Below are 20,283 nucleotides of genomic sequence, written 5' to 3' on the forward strand. Positions count from 1 at the left end.
TTATGATTAAATATCAAGTTTTGGAGGAAACAAATACCATGCTTAGTTACATTTTTGTTCTTGTTGTTGATATTTCGATAGTTACAACAATAGATGAGATTTAAATTATGAATGCATTTGCTAGAAACACCAAATGATGCATATTGAGTCATGATTGTCGATTTATCTTTGAAAGTTATTTAAAAACATTGCAAGTTTCTTAAAGAGAAGGTGGGTTTAGCATCTTCAACCATAACTTGTCTCTTGGAGACACAAGAAATATGTAGACCAAACTTTTGAAAATAGTTGTATCATTAACCATATTTAGCACATGTCTATTCATAAGAGTATTTTTTTTTTCAAATAAATTTCAAACAATGCTATTTTTCAAAATAATTGTTTAAAAATGTAATGTTAAGAAAAAGTGGACGAGAGATGTGAATGGATAGAAGGGTTAAAAAATTAAAATGGAATAATGGAATGAAATCAAACATAGATCAAATGGAGTAAAGAGGAAAAAAAAAAGAAAAAAAGAAAAAAAGAAGAAGTGGAATTTAGATATTGAGCATCTAGATTCACATATGAGAGAGACAAAATATAATAGTTAATCTGAATCCAAATGTCGATGAACATCCAAATTCCAATTTATATTATTTTCAAACCTGATAATAAGGTATTAGAACACACAAAATATGGTATTTAAAGGGCTCAATTTCATATATTGTGATGGTTCATTATTTGAATTCATCATCAAAAGTCTTATAGTTCAATTAATTTATACATTCTGGTATGTCTATGACATTCATAGTTTAAATTCTCTCTCCTCAGTTGTAAATATCAAATTATAAAATAATAATAACAATAATAATGGATTCCTCTAATTTGTTATCTTTAAAAATCTCAAAATCTCTTTTTTTTTTAACAATAAATTGCGAAATGTCCCATGAGATTGGGAAAAAGCCAATTTTGCACAATTTTAAACGCCCTTTTCAGTTTTGCCCACTCCCCCAATCAACATCATCCACACAGATAGATTACTTCATATGCTTCTATAGAAAGATATTTGTTCATTTCATAGGGAAGAGCCTGGACTGGATTGCCCAATCACAATGGACACCCTTTCAAGAGTTAGGTGCTTCACTACCTCTACCAGTTCTTCCAACATCCCATTTCCAAGAATTTCTCCAACTCCTCGCTCCACACTTCCCACTGTTTCAGTCCTAAGAACAAGCCCTCGTCCAGGTTAGTTAGTGTAGTATACTTATAGTACATTTTCTTCACTTTGATTACATTGAATAGAATCACTCAGCTCACTCAGATATCAATGCAATTCTTCCCAGTTTCCTTGAAAATGGAAGACCCAATTCAAACTCTGATTTTTCCTTTTTTCTTACAAAGACTTTATCTTTATAGTAAATTATGGTTTTTTATTTCTTGGGTGTCATTGGATATTGGACTAGTAGTTATAGTTACTCCTATATGGGTTGCATGATGTTTTTACAAAGTGCACAAATTCGGGGTTCTGGGTAACATTTGAGAACTTTTGCCAGTGAGCTCTAGCTAAAATGGCACCTCATTCCCTTGTAACAAGAGCAAGGTAATTGGCGCTTGGATATGTATTCTGAAACATACTTTTGAAACTGCTAATTTTGATGTGACTTAGAATATGCTGTTTATAAGAGCCAAGTTATTCACTTTTATTGGTCTTTCTAGATGGATGTTACGACTAGAATTCTAGAGATTGAGAGCTCTTTCTAGTTACATTTAATGATTTATGTATGCATTTTTCGTTGACCTTGTAAATTGTCAGGACTTGTTTCTATTTATAATACTTCATCATGTAGTTTTTAGCTACTTGTGTTGAGTTGCATGTGCCTTATGTGATCATTGTTGCTGATTGCCTCCCTCGCCAACTCACCAGGGTAATTACTGCAAGCTTATCTTTTTTGTTATTTTTCTTGACTTCCAGTGAGTGGAGTAGCAGAGGAGGATGTTTTGCAAATGTTCTTTAAGGAGAGAAAATTAAGCGGAGATTTTATATCAAAAGCTTCTGATATATTTTGGCAGAGGGAGGTCCAGCAATTTGTAGATGCCGATGCCGGCGAACTTGCCGACACTCCTCAACAAGCAGAGCAGGTACACCAAGTTTTTTTTTAATGTTCCCTTTTTTTAGCTAGCATGAAAAGATACTCTTTGCAGGATTACGTGATTTTAACTTAAAGGAATATATCATTGATTGGTCAACTGTGTTGCATATATTAGAAAACAAGTAGTCTTCCCCCCCGCAACATCCCCCCCAATCCTTATCTTTTGAAGAAAAAAAAAGTGAATGGGAGGGAATGAACTGAAACTCTTAAGCTGCACTTATGATCAGCAATTTTATGAAATCAGGGTTCAGCTTTGTTTCCTTGTCAAGAACATGGCATAACTGTAATTTTAGCATATCAAACTGTTTGGGATTGGTAAATGATTATAAAATGTTGTCCTTGTGCATTCTGCATAAATAATGAACATTTCTAATGTAGGTTCCAGAATTCCTCTTTTCATTTGAAATAGAAATTGTATCAAGATAGTTGTTTTTCTGCAAAACTGTTTCTCTGACCATTTGTCATCATCATCAACAAACTGATTTTGAATCCTGTCATCCTTTCTTCCACACATCCAGATTTTATACATCTCCTATGCCTCATATGACTATTTGCAATTGGAAAGAGTGGTCTAATTACTGATGGTGGGTTGAGAATATAATGCTTCAAAGTATTTGAAGTATTGTGAACCTATCAGGCTATCTCAGCACTTCACATCATTTCTAGAGCCCCCCTGATTACTAGATGAAAGTTTTTGTTAGGAATTAATAGAAATTATTGTGTAAGATAATTGTGTATTAAAGCTCTGAGAATTTGACAGGACAATTTGTCTATCTTGAAGGAATCCCAAAGCTCATACATGCCTATATTCTTTTACAATATTTATGATGACATTCCCTCATTCTTGGTTCATCTTTTTGGAAAGTTTACGATGGATCCTTTAGTTTAAAACACAATTTTAATGTGCGGGTTCCTGAAGCAAAAGCAGTCAGATGCATATATCTTGAAGCATAAGCTTTGTGGGAATGGCTTGTGAATAAATAAATCAGTTGCTGGATTTAATGAAATCAAGAGAGGGAAGGAGGATCCTCATCAAATGTGGAAAGTATTTAACTGCACTGTCAGACAAACACAGACTTTTTGCATCTTCTGGTCTTTGATAAGTTCAAATTTTAGCTTTATCTAGTGACTACTTTAACCTTTGATTTATTTTTAATTTAATCTCAACAACTTGTGACTGATACCATAAACTAAAATGTGCCTTCCTACTTTGGTAGTTCTTTGCCCTTTTATTCTTCCAAAACTCTAATTGAAAATCTTGCTGTATTAGTGTTTCATGTTTATGTTTGTGAACAAACAAATTCATTCACCATTTCACCTTTTTAATGGTCCTTTATTTATAGGTAATGGAAAGTGATAATGATGGTGGGTTTTTGAAACTGTCAAGAACCCTTGAATGGGTATCAGGTGACAACCCTGCACCAGTCAATAAGAAAGCCATCGCTAAGGTAAGCTTTTAGTTGTTTTTATTATATTGACACTGATGCTTTATGTTTGCTATTAAAACCCACCACCCTTCACCCTCCAACCCCTAAGAAATATAAAAAATTTCCTTCATGGAATTTTTGTTTTGTTTATTACTTATCTATAGTGCAATTTCAGTTGTTTCTTATCTATATATGCAATTACAGGCGTTGCAGGATGATAGTGAAAGAAGGAAGAAACTGAACCTCCTCAACTATGAAGCTGTATGATACTTTTCTTGACTCTGGATGCAGCTGAATTTTTCTCTTTTGAGGAATCTTTAATTTTTATGAAATCAATGGTTGGGTTTTGTATTTTATATTTCATCAAGAGTGCATATATGAATTTACTAGCTCAAATGGTATCTTCTTCCATTGTAAGAGCAAGGTGGAGGATGAGGTGGTGGATTCATGACCCCCCCTGAGTGTGTGGCCTTACCAATAAAAAAAACGTACATAGATGAGCTTTATTATGTTCACCTGAAACATAACCTTCACATTCTATGCAGTTGTAACTCTCTATTACCCTCCCCCCACTCCCCTCTTTCTCTCTTATATGGGGAAGACAAAAAAACCACAATAGTTGAAGTAATAAAGAAGGATTAACCAGGCCCATTTTAGTTTCTTTTACGTTTTTTTTTACTTTGCTGCATCATTTCCATAACCAAAATTATTCAGATATTGCAGAGGATGCTGATTTTTTTGCACCTTCTCTTGTAGCTCAAAAGGGAGATGATGCTTTTATCTGTTGGTATTGGAACCGCATGCAGTGGGTATTGTTTGATAGTTTTATCAGCCCAGGTAACATTTCACAGGGAAGAATAAAGAGCTAGTCTTCAAAGTTAAGCAATACAGTTGCTCCGAGTCATGAGAAATAATAAATTTTCCATTAGAACTTTAAAGATTTTACCTTGTACACTACAATTTCAACAGTTTTTATGCTATATTAATTATGCTCTATTTGACTGCTGATAGGATTGGAATAACATGAATACCTGGAATCTTACTGGAATGATTCTGACTCATCTTGTTTTTAAAAGTTATTTTCCTTTTCTTTTTTGTCTTGACAGCAACTAAATCAAGCATCTTTTATTTTTTTCCAAGTATTTCTGGAAATAATGTAGTTTTATGTGCTTAAAGAGTACTGACCTGCCTCTTTTACTTTCACAGGCTGCAGTTAGTTATGGGACAGGAGTTCTTTTCAGGTTGATACATTTGTACTTCATATGTTTAGATTGTTTAATTGAAGTAATGGCTTGATTGAGTGACTGTTCCTGAAAATGTAATGATTCCCCATAACTTGAATATGACCCATAAAGGGGAGTTCCATAAACAGTTACTGAATCATTTTTCTTTTTGGAAGATGTGTTAACCAAGCCATTTCTTCAGACTTTCACATGACTGATATGATTGCCCTTTGCTGCAAAGATTCAGTAATCGAATTCTTTTTAGAGTTATAGATTTTCTAAGGACTTACTGGAATCTTATGCTGAACCAAATTAATAATGCTTTCACATCAAATTTTAAGAAAAAGAACAAAGGGAAAACTTCCTGAATTTGTTTACAATGTTTTAGCAGCCCAAGTTATTCATGTTTATTCTTGTATTTTAACTGACATTGTTTTCAGTGCAGTTGCTTGTACCTTCAGCTCTTATACAAACATGTAGACAACCTGTCCAGAGAAATCGTTCCTCAAGTTTTCATGCAAAAGAAGAAGAAGAAGTAGAACCCAAAACTTCAGCCTTGATCTCTTCATATTCTGTGTTGTTATTTTCTGTAGTCAAACACTCTTTATTCCCTTTTATGGCTAAATTAACATTATTCTCCATCTCCAACTCAGAATTGGAATCAGAAGTGAGGACCTTAAGGATTCGATAGAGAAATCCATCAAGGGTAGTGGAATTGCTCTTTCATCTCCAAGGCTTGTGATCCCAGCAGCAATATATGGATTGTGGATCCTGTCTCATCAGTATTTTGCCAATGACTTATTTGATTTCCAGGTAACCCTTGAAATGACTTATACTGTAATGATTTTATTTTATTTTTTTCTGGATTCACGTATTAGGACTGTTAAAACATTCGCCAAGAGCCTGGCCATTGTAGCTTAAGTTCTTAACTGGTTTGCATTTCCTGGTGTTTCCTAAGGAGACATCCAGCCTTCAACTTCCCCCTCCCTCAATTATTGAATTATCTAAAAAAAAATGACTGAAAAGAAATTTCCATGAAGCTTAATAAGGAAATTTGTCATTTTATAGTTGTTTTGTTTCATCACAGCTTGTGCCAGCCATGGTTGGGATGTTTGTCTATAAAGCTGCTGCTCTCGTTCAAGTCTATAGAGATAATGAGGACCTGCAATTTGTCTTTCCAGAAAATGGGGATGGTTCAAGTGACTGAATATCATCTTCATTAGCAATTATTTTAATAGAGCTGGATGCTTTGCGGAAGTTCAGTGTCATTTGGGTTATAAATTCAGCTTCCTTTTGCAAGCTTACCTATGTTGACTTCAGTACCTAGATTCAGCCTAGGAAATCACCTACAAGATGTCCAAAGCGAAATACTGCATTTCTTTTAGGATCTGATTCCAGCGTGGTTAGCTGGTTCATATTAAAACTCTGCAAGTTCTACTGGTAAGGGCTAAACCTCTACTCTCAAGCATGATGACCTGCTCAGTGAGGCTATTACTAACATCTGTTCCAAATTCAAGTATGGTGCCTAATACATGTATGTGCCTATCTTTATGACGAATGTCTCTGTCAGAAGTTGTTACTTTTGGGTGATTATGTCATATGTTCTTTCTCAATGGTGTCAATAACTTTACCTCAAGAAAAAGAGGAAAATTTTCCTACAAATTGATGGAATCAAATCTACTGGTGTTAATCTTTTCATACTGTTTCCACCCCCATTAATCACTTCCCTTATTCTTCTTTCCAACATGGTTGCAGTAAAATTTCCACTATAGTATGTAGCAAAGAATGCAGGCTGCTATGTACTATAGTGAAGATTTTACTATAGTATTAGCTTTCTATTTGCAACTGTAAAGTCTGGAATAATATTAATGGTCATTTGCCAAATTATGGCTAAAGGAACAAGCAGCAAAAGTGTCACAAAGAAATGATGGATACAATTTTGAGATATTTATTATTTTTTATATAAAAACTTCCTGAGTTTCATCAACCTTCAATCTAGCTCAAGTACTTAACTTAGGCCGCCTAATATTAATATATGCATGATTTTATTTATACTAAAATCCACTTTTATGATAATAAGCCCTGTATAAGGCCAGGAAGAGGGCAGGCCTATCTCAATTGATGACTCATGTTGTTCCTTTTTTTTTTTTTTGCTGAGATGATACATGTTGATCCAAAAAAACATTAATAAAACTTTGTTATACGTCAGAAAAGGAAAACTAACGTCGAATATCCTTATATCAGCATCCTAGAATGACATATCAGTAAGGGACAAAAAGCTGAGGTTGAACTTGGGTACATCGGGTTCCAAACGCTTTAAAAGTCCAAAAACATAGGATTGCTCATCATGGGGTTCAGGGCGGCTTCAGATCAAGACATTGCTAATCAGGGCCTTTTTTTTTTGTCTGCCCATTATTGTTATTGTTAAATATACACTTATGGTTTATTTATTTATTTATTTATTAGAGGTGGTTTCAAATTACGTTCTCAATAATATTTTGAACTGAAAATATATTAGCTTTGTTTCAATTGAGTTCGACAATTATATTTAATCTTATGCAACATATGCATTTCAGATGGAAAAAAAAAATCACGTAAATGGAGGGAAAAAAAAAAAGGATATGGCTTGTATTCAATGCATTACTGCACTGGATATGTTGCGATTCGAACACATATCCAAATTTAGATACATGTCTAAATCCCAATGTGTCACGTGCATAAGCACATTGGACACAAACTCCACTAAAAAAAAAATTTCAATTTTATTTTGATCGAACCTATAATTTTGGTTTCTAAAAGTTTGGATCGCAATTTGAAATTATTTCTAGCCATGAGGAAGTAATGTATAATCACTCCTAAATTGTATCTTTTTCTTGCTAGGCAGTGAGTGACAATTAAAAACTAAAGGAAAAGATGCTTTAAAAAAAAAATTTGTTATTCTTTTAACTTTTGGTTTGTCATTGTTTTGATTAATTGAGTATCAAACATCACAATCCATGTAGTCATTTTGTCAAAAATTTATTAATTTACATGCCCCAAAATTATTAATTTAATTCGTATTTTGTGTAGTAAAAAATAATAATTGATGGATCTTTAAGTCTTAATTAACAATGATTTTTATTAAAGTTGAAGGTGGTAATTTATTATAGTTAATAATAATTTTTTTAAAAAGTTGGTAATTTATTGACAACCCAAAATGAAATGACAGCAACAGAAAATGATTTTAGAAAAAAAAAATAAAATAAAAAGCAACTGCAAACAAAACTAATACCGAACTTGCAGTGAGAGCTATTCCACTGTAAAGAAATCTCTCTCTCTCTCTAATTTAACTATAAAACACTCTCAAATTTTTATAAACCAAAAATCAAAGTAATCTAAATCTATATTTGAATCCCGAAACCCTAGATCTTCTTCATCGATGGGTTCGCGAAAAGCTCGCGAGCGAGAAATGCTCGACTCGGTGTGCTCGATGATCGCGCTCGTCTTCTTCTTCGTGACCTGCGTCGAGCTCTGCGACGCCGCCACCGTCGTCGACGTTTACCGCCTCATCCAGTACGACATCTCCGGCGCCCCCTTCGGATCTCGCCTCGCCAAGCTCAACCACCACGCCGGCTCTCTTCACTTCCCTGCCGGCGCCGATCTCTCCCGCACCGTCCTCATGATCCCAGTCCGCGACCTCAACATCACCTTCCTTCAAGGTACTCATTTCTCTGATGCACAATTAAGCTTCTCTCTGGCTTGCTTAGCTAGCTAGCTAGTTTAAGTGCTTTTTCCATTAATGGGTTTTGCAAGTACTTGGCTTTGGAAGAATGTTTCTTTTTTACTTTTTTGTAGTTTTGTAATTTATGTAAAATAAGTCAACTGGGTAAGATTTTGTACTTTTAGGACAATTGAACTGCTACAATTGGACACAAACTATTCAGGTCTTGTAACTTCAAAGAGAGGTTTTATTGGAAACAAATGCTTTTTGTTTTTTAAAGAGTATATGGTAAGTTTATTATGATATTATAACTTTCTCAAGAAAAAAAAAAAACTACTTCAGTTAGATAGAGACAAAAAAAAAAAAAAAAAACCTGAATTTCATGGAACATTGTAGGCTTAGTACTTAGATGTGCTATTCATCTAGTATATCCCCTGTGTATTTGATGCATTAGTTTTCTCATTAATAAAACATATCACTTATCAAAAACAAGAAAAAACTGGCTTTTAGATGCTGACCTGCTGTAAGGTCACTGGTAAGTGGGAACCCAAAAAAAAAAAAAAATCCTGAATTTTTTTAATTATAAAAGATTTGTCTTTGATTTGCCCCATTATAATAATGAACTGTAATCTTGTTGAGCATGCACATTTTTTTTTTGGATCGATAAGTTACACAGGCACCCAATGAGTCTTCAACTCATGAGTGACCTCACCCTCCAACAAATTATTATGGGAGAAGGAGGTGTCAGTAAGCTATAGCTCATTGGCAATATGCTGCATGCACCCTTATTAATAAGAGCAATAAGTTATAAAGTCCAACACCTTCATGTATCCATGATGGTTAAATATTACTTCAGATATGATACTAATTCACCTTTTTCCTTCTTTAGCCATTGATTAGATTTTGTTTTATTTATAGCTGGTATAGATATCTTTTTCCTTTCTCTTATTTACAAAATGGTTAGATAATATATATCTCCAATTCCATTTGTTTCTGAAGTTGAAGATTTACCACTTTGTTTTTTTTACTTCCTGATCAAGATTGTTATTATTTTTGACATACATATGGCAGACTATATTGCTCAAAGACAGCCTTTGGGGGGCTTATTGTTTCTGCTTCCCCAGATGTTTAGTTTTGAAAATAAAGATGACATGAGAAGTAATCATCAAAATCAAGGAAACGACCTGTTGAAGAATGTAATGGCAGAACTTGAACAGTTACTTATACATGCCAATGTTCCTGTAAGTGTAACCTTTATAATCTCTTTGGTCCTTTCTTTACGCACTACATCATAATTGCAGCTGTTTATTTATTTTTACATCTCTCATTTACTGGTTCATGATGCCTATATATTTTAAATTTGACCTCTGCTCAGTGCTGTTTTATTGAGTTCTTTATTGCTCAAGAATTACTTGTGTGTAGCCTTTTCACTTGCTCATTTTGGCAGTTACATTCTTAGTCTATCTCAGCTGTTTAACTCTTTCATTCACCCAATGTGATGTCTTGGAGCCTCCTTTACTAATAGGCAGATGCAGTGATTGGGTTCGTTTGTTTTGGAGAGGAATTTTAAATGGACTCAACTGAGTGGGGTTTAAAAATTTCAAACCAATGCTGATCCAAAGCACCCATTAATGTGGTTTCACATGAGTCAGTTTGAAATCAGTTGCGTGGCATCTCCATTTGTCTTCAATCCTCCCCTTGCAAGTGCTAGGTGAGCTGTGGGGGGTAAGGTTGTGGGTTCAAGACCCACTGCTACAACAATCACCACAGCCCCCTACTGATTTTTTTGGGTTTTTATTGGTTTTAACATAGATGTTTTTACTTTTGGGTGTGAGTTGGGTGATGCCTCAAAGGGTGGGTGACTTGCCGTGTGGATGGGCTGGCCTTACACTCAAACAAGGCTTGCTGCCTGTTTGGAGTGTAGTTCCTTCATGTTTACTAATAAAAAAACCTTTTCTCTATCTTTAAGTTAATTTGTAGAAATGCCTATTAATATGTTGCTATGCTTTTTTTACAGTATCCTGTGTATTTTGCTTTTGAGGATGATGATATTGATGCTGTACTGGCTGATGTGAAGAGGACCGATGCCATTGGTCAGCCCGCTACTGCAACTACTGGCGGGTATAATTTTTATATGTCCTTGAACTTTTCTCAAATTTTGAATGCTGTTGTGACACATGTTGCTTGAATGTGTATTGTGGATTCATTTTAGTGAGAAATATTTGCCACCCCTTGGGATGTTCACGGAAAAACTTGAATCCCCTCTCTTCCACTTGATTTTTTTGGGATAAGTCCCTCTTCCACTTGTTGTAACAATTGAATTATAAAAAAAAATGTTTTGCTTATATGTAATGACCTTTTAGAAGCTCGTTACAGCAAAGGAAAAGGAGGCTTGGCAATGTAATCATGTTTATGGAAGCTTGTTTTTAAACTTACATAAAGAGGTTAAATAAAGAAATGTTCCCTGATTTCGCACCTATCAGCTTCCATGGACAAAGGGATGAGTGTATAATTAGCATTTTGCTGAATTTTAAAGGCCAAAAAATCTTACGTAAACCGTGCCCTGTTCTGTTTATTTTTCCTTTTGAAGCTTATCACATTTTCTGCTGATTAAATTGTTGTTGCTTCTCTCTTTTAGCTAATCTTATTTGTCTATTAAATAATGCCAAGAGCCTCTTGGCTCAGTGGCATGTCTGGCTCCCCATGGGAGTGATTTTGGGGTTGAAGCGTGTCTGGGACAAAGTCCCTCACCTTATTGTCCCACAAAATAAAAAAATGTCTATTAAATAGTCAACATAATTTCATACTTAAATGTATATTTAATGTCATTGTCCGCAATGCCCTAGTCCATTTTTATTGTCATTGAAATTGTCTGATCTCATCTTTTCTTATGAAATGTTGCAGATTCAAGCTTGTCGTCTCTGTACCAGAACCTAAGAAACTCATTTCTCCCACAATCACAAACATTCAGGTTCCCATTTAACCTTCCTTTTCCAATTGAGAATGAATAGAATCATGATGGAAGTGAGAGAAGCAGTTTGTGCTTGGAATTACAAGTTTAAGGTCCATTAAGTTCTTAGGACCTTCAGTACTTACCAAAAAAAGAGTTCTTGGGACCTTCAATAATTCTGCCTCATGCTCAATGCTGCTTCTTTGTAAAGTATGCAGATTGGATAAACAATTGGGGAGTCAAATGGGCCTTGTTGAATCTCTCTTTTATTGATCAATGTTTGATATTCCAAATCCTCATTACTAATGGAAGAAAGCCCCCTGCCCTCATAATTATAATTCCCAAGGTCAACTTTACAACAGTTGCTCAAACAATCTCAATCATCCTGTCATAGTCATATTGGATCATTTAAATATAGATATTTTTGAAGTCAGACCAATATATCCTAAATTCTTTATAGGATTGCACCATGGGGGTGCAACTTGAGGCATGTTTTAGCTTGGAAGTAGATAGTTGTGTGCGGGAAAAGTTTTCAGGGTTTATTATTTTATCCTAACATACATGCTTAGTATTTATACTAAAAATCTTAATATGTTATTAGACATTTACCCCTTAACACACTCCCCTTTAAGCTGGGACATCTGTATCATATAATTCCAGTTTATTACATGATAAATCCAATCTAGTCTTGCATTAGGGGTTTAGTAAACATATGATTCTAAGCAGTATGGACTGCTGTCTGGTTGTCATAATATACAGTCAAAGGTAACCTGACATTAAGTCTCAACTCCTCAAGTATGTGCTTAATCCACATAAGGTCACATAGCTATGAGCCATGGCTCTATCTATACTCTTCTACACTAGATCGGGACATGACAATTGTATTTTTTTTCTACATATCCTGCTACTGCTGCTTGGTCTGCCAAAACTTGTACTTCAATTGCATGTTTTCTTTGATTGGTGACAGGGATGGTTGCCAGGGCTGAAGACAGATGGAGATGCAAGTCAACTCCCAACCATTGCTATAGTGGCATCGTATGATACGTTTGGGGCTGCTCCTGTAAGTCATGTTATCAAATTTAATCTCTAAAATCAAATCATGTGAACTGTACAAAGGTGTGAGAAAATTTATGTTTGTAGGCATTATCAGTGGGAAGTGATAGCAATGGAAGTGGCATTGTGGCACTTCTTGAAATAGCTAGGTTATTTTCTCTTCTGTATTCAAATCCTAAGACAAGAGGAAGGTATAATTTACTCTTTGGGCTAACATCTGGTGGACCTTACAACTACAATGGAACTCAAAAGGTGCTTATCTCCTCTCAATTGATTATAATTTTCATTATCCTTAAATTTTTTTATGTCTTTCCATTAACGTAATCTTGTTCTCATTTTTTTTTTTTGGTGGTCCCTTGATCTTAATATTCTACCTTTTGCAGTGGCTTCGGAGCTTTGATCAACGATTGCGTGAGAGTATTGACTATGCTATTTGCTTAAATAGTATTGGTTCATGGGATAATGAATTATGGATTCATGTGTCTAAGCCTGCAGAAAATGTTTACATAAAACAAATATTTGAGGTAAGCTACTTTAATTTCACAAAAATAAAATTTTGATGCATTATCATATTACTTTTTGTGCTGTTTTATAATTGATTTTAGTGTAGGATTTCTCAAATGTAGCAGAAGGGTTGGGCTTTAAAGTTGGTTTGAAGCACAAGAAGATAAACATTTCAAATCCCCGAGTAAGTAGATATATGTGAAATTTTGTACTTCTTTATTGACAAGAGAAAATTATTTATTTTTGTCTTCTCACACAATCTTTTTATGATACTGGCTTGAGAAAAGTAACAATAGTTTAGTTCAATGTGAAAATTGGGATTGTATTATTTATTGAGATTTTAATGAGTAATGTTTTTTAAGTTGTAAGGGACATTGTGTCATTTTGTACCATGGGGTTAACCTATAAATAATTTGGTTTCTGTGGTGATTGAAAATAATATTATAATCATTGTTCACTCTGAAGAACACCGTTGCAGGGATATAGTTAGTCAAAAGTAGGAATTAGACTGCCAATGAGCTCTAGCTCAACAGGCACCTTCTCCCCTTATAAGTTTTTAGGTGTAGGGTGAGGTCTTGGGTTCAATACACCAATTGGGTGCGTGTGTTACTTATCAATCAAAATAAAAGTAGGCATTAGAATGTTGATGAAACCAGATGTGGAGAATGGTACTGTTTTCTTGGTTATTTATTGTTTTGGCAGTTCTGCTTGAAAGGTTGGTAGAGAATACTCAAATGCAGAAAATTATGATGTCTGCTATTTTTTACCACTTTTATTATTATGTCGATGCCCTGTTTCTTCAAATGTACTTTGAATTCTTTTGATAAAATATAGTTCACAACTTGAGAAAATTAAAGAATTCATAATAATTAACGTTGTGTTATTCGAACTCTCTTTTTTATAGTTATGCACATTGCACTTAGAATATAGGTGGATATTTTTTTCCATCATCTTCGGCAAAGGAACATAAAATCCTCTATACTTTGTCCAGCCTATTCAAAATTTTTGTTAGATGAGCTTTTGACCTGTTCATGAAGGAAACTTTTTCAGTTTTTCTCCTGTTGCATTTGATTCAACATAAAGATACTTGGTTTATATTGATTGTGCGCACCTAGTCAATCTGGGAACACTCTGAATTTTATAAGCATGCTGTACCCTGAACTTGTGCCCAGATTCTACTGTTGGGCCAGGTAATGAATCTGTTTACCTGCTATAGGTAGCTTGGGAGCATGAACAGTTTTCAAGGTTGAGGGTTACTGCTGCCACACTTTCGGAACTCTTCACAGCTCCTGAACTGCTGGAAAGCACTGGAGGGTTGGTTGATAGCAGGTAATCCTTCTGGAACTAAAGCATATTTATCTTATTGCTCTAGTATCTGTTTTGTTTAGAAGGCCATTTGCTGAGAGCTTGGTATTTTACAGACATTTTGTGAATGAAACTGCAATTATCAGAAGTGTCAAGTTAGTTGCAGAGAGTCTTGCGGTAAGGTTATATATCTTGGGATATATGTTTTTTTGATGTTTATATTTGATCAGACAGATATAAATGTTCTTGTAATTGTAGTGTGCTTTTATTTGTATTAACTTTTTCAGGATTATAAACATTGTTTTAGATATCACTGCTTGTGTCACATGAACAGCTTTAAGAATTATATAAAAGTTGCCTTTTGGATGACACAAAATAGCTGTAGGTACATCTTCCTAGTTTACTGAGAGAAAGATGTGTACACTTTACTTCTATGTTCATAGAAGGAAGAGAGCACATTTGTAGTTTTTATAAAGATGGTGTTGATTGGGTTTTTTTTTTGGGTCCAAGTTTGAGTTTTTTTTTTTTTTTTTTTTAAATAAGTAATAAGATTTATTGATATCAAAAAAGGGACACCTTAGTACATAGAGAGTATACAAGGGTTAACAAATCTCCAAGTTTGAGTTATGTATGTGAAGCATCCTGTGTCAAATCAAAACTGCAGTTAAAAATATTGTTATTATTTATTTACGTGCTATGAATGATTGAATGGCTGTCTTAAGTAGTCATTCTTTTTCTAATATGCTGGAATTTTTGGATTTGTGTACTTTTAGATGATATTCTAGCAACCCTTGTACATGGGTTGAGATGTCTCTTTTCTTTTGAATAAAATTGTTCAGTTACTTATATATACATAAAAAAAGACTAGTGTATAGATACTTGAAATCCACACTTGTGTGTGTGTGTCCATTTGACTTTACAACTTCTAGTTTTCGGATGTCTAACACGGTCTTTTCCTCTATTTTATGCAGAGACATATCTATGGTTATCAGGGAAATAACATCCAAATCTTTGCAGATGACGGTAGTTTGGCTGTCAATCCTTCTTATATACAGTCATGGTTGGATTTTTTGTCACGGACACCTAGAGTGGCACCATTCCTCTCAAAGAATGACCCATTTGTCATGGCATTAAAAAAGGTTTTCAACTGTTTTTATTTTTAATGCAGTTTATGGTTTTCCTTTGAATTTCCTGCTGTTTCTTATATTGCAATGGTTTTCACTTGAAGATCACACTAAAATTCATGAACTACACGTTTATATATTTATCTAATATGTTCTCTACTTTTCCTAGATTATCACTAGAAATTTAATGTAGACTCCCCTTGAAACATTTTTATTTTATTTTGGTTTCAATGCAACTCCATGCCTTAATTGGCTATTATACTTCTGAAGCAGCCATTGGATAAGAGTCAAGTTGCTGGCTTTAGAGGGATTTTCAGTTTTGATATCTAAAAACTTTTTATATGGTGTGCCAATTGATTGAAGTAAGAGCCATATGGTTTTAATGTTTAGTCTTAAGTTATTTACTTAAAAAAAAAAAGTTTATTTATCAAAAAATAAAATAAAATATAGTCGGAGTACTCTAGGCTTAAATCAGATTTTAATTCATGTTTTTATTTGATAAAGTTATGATTAGTTTTATAATGAACGTTTCAGTAATTTTCTATACCTCCTATATATTGAATTTTGGTAATGGATTTGAGTCTAGAAATTTCTAGAAGATTCAAAGTCTCCCTCTTTTTTTTTTTTTTGGGGGGGGGGGGGGGGGGGGGGAGGGGGGTGTCCAGCCACTGAACTCTATCTCAAATGAAACTTCCTTCCCCTATAAGAGCAATGTAAAGGGTGTGTAACTTACCAAGGAAGTAAAAAAAATTCTTTTGGGGGTGATTCTTGAGTTTTGTGTTTTTTGTTCATGAGGTAGTTTTTCTGGAATAAAATCACTAAGTATAAAAAAATAAGAATTTGATTCCCGAAGTTTGAAGCATATTGGGTCATTTGGGAGGTAATTTTACCATTTTGATGATTTTGGAGGGTATTTTTTTCATTTTGGTGGTTTTAGGGTATTTTAGTTATATTGGAGGTTTTTGAAGGTATTTTGGAGGTTTCAATTTTATTTTGGTTAATTTAGTTTTGGGAATATTGTAGTCATTGTAGAAGTTTTGAGGGTATTTTGATCATTTTGGAGATTTTAGGGTTATTGATATCATTTTAGAGATTTCCACGGTATTTTGGTCATTTTATTTTGGAGATATTATGTCATTTGGGAGAATCTAGACAAAAATGTTGATTAAATGTGGAATTTAATGGTCAGTTATATTAAAAATTTAAAAGAGTGGCTAAAGCCTTCCTTGGAGATTCTAAAGGATGTGAGCAACTGACTAAGGAGACTTGGTGGTGGACTAAGGAGGTTCACGGAGCAATTAGATCAAAGTGAGAGCTACAGAAGCTTACCTAGACGTAGAGACAATCCCACTTGTAAAAATTATAAAATGGCAAAAAGGGAAGCAATAAAAATTGTCCAAGAAGCTAAATGTAAAAACTTATGATGAATTATATTTATATAGCTAGAAGGGGACAAAGGATGGAGAAATAATACTTTTAAATTTGCTTAGACAAGGGAAGAAAACAAGAGACCTACAACTTTGATGCAATTGTGATTTAACTTCTATTATGCTAAATATAATTCATTATTTTATTTTTAAAGCTTATTTACTTTATAGTTTTATGTGTTACTTTTTTGTGTGATAGCGATAACTTATCAAAAGAAAAATCGTATCATAGTAATATTTATGTGCTGCATCTAAAAAAATGATAAAATTTTCCCCTCAACTGGGTCGGAGCCTGGAAGAGACTTCTATATGGCAGTTCATAAGACTATTTATGTATATTCAATTATATAAATATTACTATGATACGATTTTAAACTCATTAAACCATTTAAACAAGTCATGTGGTTATTAAAGTCGTGATGGCTGAATGCTCGTTTGAGTTGTCAGTTTGTCACATGGTGGGTTAGAGGAAAATCCTGTCAAAATAAATAGTTCCCGAAAGTGTGCCTTGAGCTTTTAATATTACTGTTTCAGCCAAAAAAATTCATGATGATGTTCATAAAGTATCCATCATTAGTACAATTAATCTTTGGAATTGACATATTTGTTAACTCATTGAATTGTGTTATTGATTTAGAATTTAATGGAATTGTAGTGGAAGTTATGACTTTCTGAATCCCAATTGTTGAATCTCATTACAGGAGTTAAGGCTTAGTCTTAAAACACTGATGTGATTTTATTTTTCTGATAAATAATCATACAAAATAAAAAATGCCTTTGTTTTTGTGGCAAGTGGTACGAAACTGCAGCTAGATAATTTTAGGCAAGAAGTTGTGGAAAGTCAGAATGAAGGGAGCTGTTTTTTTTGAAAAGTAATGACCTTCATTGAAAAATCATAGAAGAAAATATAGAGAAAACAAGGCACACAGGCAGTGTGCTAAGAGGCAACAGAGAAAACAAACTAAATAACAATGAATGAAAGTACAAAAATCATGCATATCAGACAGAGAATGGAAAGTAACAACACCCGAAGCATTTCCCCATTTAAACAAAGTCTGAAAGAAGAAAAGCTTCGACTCATGAATTGATCTTTCATTCCCTTCAAATGTACGTGCATTCCTTTCCCTCCAAATGCTGTTTGGTCTGTGAAAACAGATTTCATATTTTAAAAACAAAAGGTGGTGGGTCCCACTAGGGTATGATTGGGGTTAGTTGTGGATTTACTGCATGCTATTTTTCTAGTTAATGTAAGAGAGGGTTACTGGAAAAAAACTAATAAGAAAAGAAATAACTAGAAGCAACTGTTCTGTTCTGTGATAAAATCCTTCTACTATTCTCATCAGTGAATTTTATTCACAATTTCCTTTTTGTTGGCAGGAATTAGAAGATCATACTCATGAGGTGAATGTGCAACATGAAGTGCTTGATGGGATGTTCACCTTTTATGATTTGACTAAAGCTAGACTTGCCATATATCAGGTATCAATCTTAAGTTAGTTATCTATTTTTCTTTGTGCTGTATGTAAATGTTGTTTTTGTGTGTTAGCTATTTTATTTTTTATTGTTTTTTAAGTAGTTAAGTTCAATTAATAAAGCGGAATTACCTCATGTACATAGATGTAAACGTTAGATAAACTAAAGGATAAAAAAAATAATAGTATGAACTACAATCAAAATGAACAAGAATCAATCAAGTTTACAATAAAAATAGTAGCACTAGGACCTAGAACATGAGACCATTAAAGCAATGATCTAGTGATAAAAGACTTCAGATGAACCATCCAGGGTTCCACATCTTCAAAAGTATGACAATTTCTCTCTCAATAATTTCCACAATAGGCATAAGGGGCTAAATTCCAATAAAAAAAGAGTGTTTGCCAAACCAATTCCTACAACCTGATAAAAGATCAACAACACTTCATGGCAAATCCCATTGAACATAATTTAATATCTCTTTGTTGAAGTCAAATGATAAATCTCTGTTTTTTCTTGGGAAGGTAATTTTTTATTGTCTGCCCCCAAAATATCTTTATGCCTTATGTTTCTACACTATACAATCTGAATTATTTGTCAGCATGACACTCAGTTTCTTACCCTGCTCTTTTGTGGCATCATTTCATTTATTTTGTCTTATTTTTGTTATGCATGAACCTACGCAAATTTTTCCTACATTGAGAATATATGAAGAAAACAGATTATCTGAGAAATGAATCTATTGATTTCTTTATTTAATTTAGTGGCTCGGGAGGTAACGAACTCATGCATAATTTGCAGGTAGCCAGTGTAACATTCGACTTGCTGTTGCTTCTAGCGTTGGGATCATATTTGATAGTGCTGTTCAGTTTTCTTGTCATCACTACTAGGGTATTTACTCTTTCCTTCTTTCTTTTTTTTAATTTGCTTTACACCCATTCACTTGCTGGAAAATAATGGATATATGATCATGCTAAAATTGCTGATGATGCCATCAAACAGGGTCTTGATGATCTAATCAGTATATTTCGACGACCTCCATCTCGCAAGGTGAAAACAGCTTAGATGACTGAAGACTGGATTCACACCCAACTTGCTTGCTTCAGCAGTGAATCTTTCTTATGTAGCTTAGATTGAATCTACAATGGAGGATTTGTTAGTAATCCTCTGTTGGTTAGTCTAGTACTCTAGTGTCACGTGGAAAGATGTTTATAATTTGTTGTGCCAAAATGAGAATCATCTTGTGCGAGAAAAATTTTGTGAGATTCATTTTTGCAGCCTTGTTATTGCCGGCTTTTTTGCAAATGACTATGTATTCATTGCGTGCATCCGCACATGGTGACTCAATGTGTATTGGTTGAGTGCAACTGCACATGGTGACGGAATTTGACCTAAACTGCCAAAAGAAACTTTGTAAAACTTATGCGACTCTGTTGTTAATCCTAATTTATGATTCAGCAAAACATCAATTTTTTAATAAAGCAAATAAGCCAAGCAACCCAATTGGTTGGAATGAGATTTTGTTTAGTTCCCTGTAATTTTCTGTTCCTCCCACCCCCCCGAGTTTGACATGTGAGGCTCATTGTGCTTGGGCTTTTGATTCAGTTGAGGACTGGTGCTTGTTTTATGATGTGAGGAAAAACAGAAGGGTAGTAAAAGGCAACCTACAAAAGTAAGAAATAAATGATAATCAATGAGAGGTAATCAGCTATGTTAATCTCTCTTTTCAAAAAACTATGAAGGGAAAAAAATTTGTTTGAACTAGGAAAGGCTAAGAAATAGTAAATCAAATCCAATTATTTTCCTAAAAAAGGTGGTAAACTAATCCTTGAAAAGCAAATGCTTCGGACAATAGTTGGGATGCATCATACAACTTAAATACGATAGCTGAAAGGTTGAACAAGAAGATGAGCATCATACTCAACAAAGAAGATGAGCATCATACTCAAAAAAAAAAGAAAAAAGAAAAAA

At 33.9% G+C, this 20,283-nt stretch overlaps 2 protein-coding genes across 2 annotated transcripts; both read left to right on the forward strand.

Annotated features, from left to right (window-relative positions):
- Positions 1-941: 941 nt before the first annotated feature.
- On the forward strand, positions 942-6,474 carry LOC115978954. Its single transcript, XM_031100887.1, has 9 exons — positions 942-1,221; positions 1,949-2,115; positions 3,470-3,574; positions 3,758-3,814; positions 4,310-4,390; positions 4,760-4,794; positions 5,222-5,311; positions 5,430-5,589; positions 5,864-6,474. Exons 1-9 carry the CDS (start codon positions 1,089-1,091, stop codon positions 5,981-5,983), a joined length of 948 nt encoding a protein of 315 aa, XP_030956747.1. The 5' UTR covers positions 942-1,088; the 3' UTR covers positions 5,984-6,474.
- A 1,587-nt stretch (positions 6,475-8,061) lies between these two features.
- On the forward strand, positions 8,062-19,825 carry LOC115978961 (nicalin-1). Its single transcript, XM_031100894.1, has 14 exons — positions 8,062-8,474; positions 9,548-9,717; positions 10,494-10,597; positions 11,381-11,447; positions 12,394-12,486; positions 12,567-12,731; positions 12,863-13,003; positions 13,090-13,167; positions 14,200-14,312; positions 14,405-14,465; positions 15,260-15,427; positions 18,217-18,318; positions 19,114-19,203; positions 19,315-19,825. Exons 1-14 carry the CDS (start codon positions 8,195-8,197, stop codon positions 19,375-19,377), a joined length of 1,695 nt encoding a protein of 564 aa, XP_030956754.1. The 5' UTR covers positions 8,062-8,194; the 3' UTR covers positions 19,378-19,825.
- The last annotated feature ends 458 nt before the right edge of the window (positions 19,826-20,283 follow it).

This window comes from Quercus lobata, chromosome 1 (genome assembly GCF_001633185.2).
Source record: "Quercus lobata isolate SW786 chromosome 1, ValleyOak3.0 Primary Assembly, whole genome shotgun sequence".
NCBI lineage: Eukaryota > Viridiplantae > Streptophyta > Magnoliopsida > Fagales > Fagaceae > Quercus > Quercus lobata.

Bases quoted from the DNA above. Each gene is read 5' to 3' on its own strand.
- LOC115978961 (XM_031100894.1), top strand. From the start codon at position 8,195: ATGGGTTCGCGAAAAGCTCGCGAGCGAGAAATGCTCGACTCGGTGTGC. The intron at 14,466-15,259 runs GTAAGGTTATAT...TATTTTATGCAG, and splicing joins TAGTTGCAGAGAGTCTTGCG to AGACATATCTATGGTTATCA. The intron at 19,204-19,314 runs GTATTTACTCTT...GCCATCAAACAG, and splicing joins TTCTTGTCATCACTACTAGG to GGTCTTGATGATCTAATCAG.
- LOC115978954 (XM_031100887.1), top strand. From the start codon at position 1,089: ATGGACACCCTTTCAAGAGTTAGGTGCTTCACTACCTCTACCAGTTCT. The intron at 3,575-3,757 runs GTAAGCTTTTAG...ATGCAATTACAG, and splicing joins ATAAGAAAGCCATCGCTAAG to GCGTTGCAGGATGATAGTGA. The intron at 3,815-4,309 runs GTATGATACTTT...CTTCTCTTGTAG, and splicing joins ACCTCCTCAACTATGAAGCT to CTCAAAAGGGAGATGATGCT.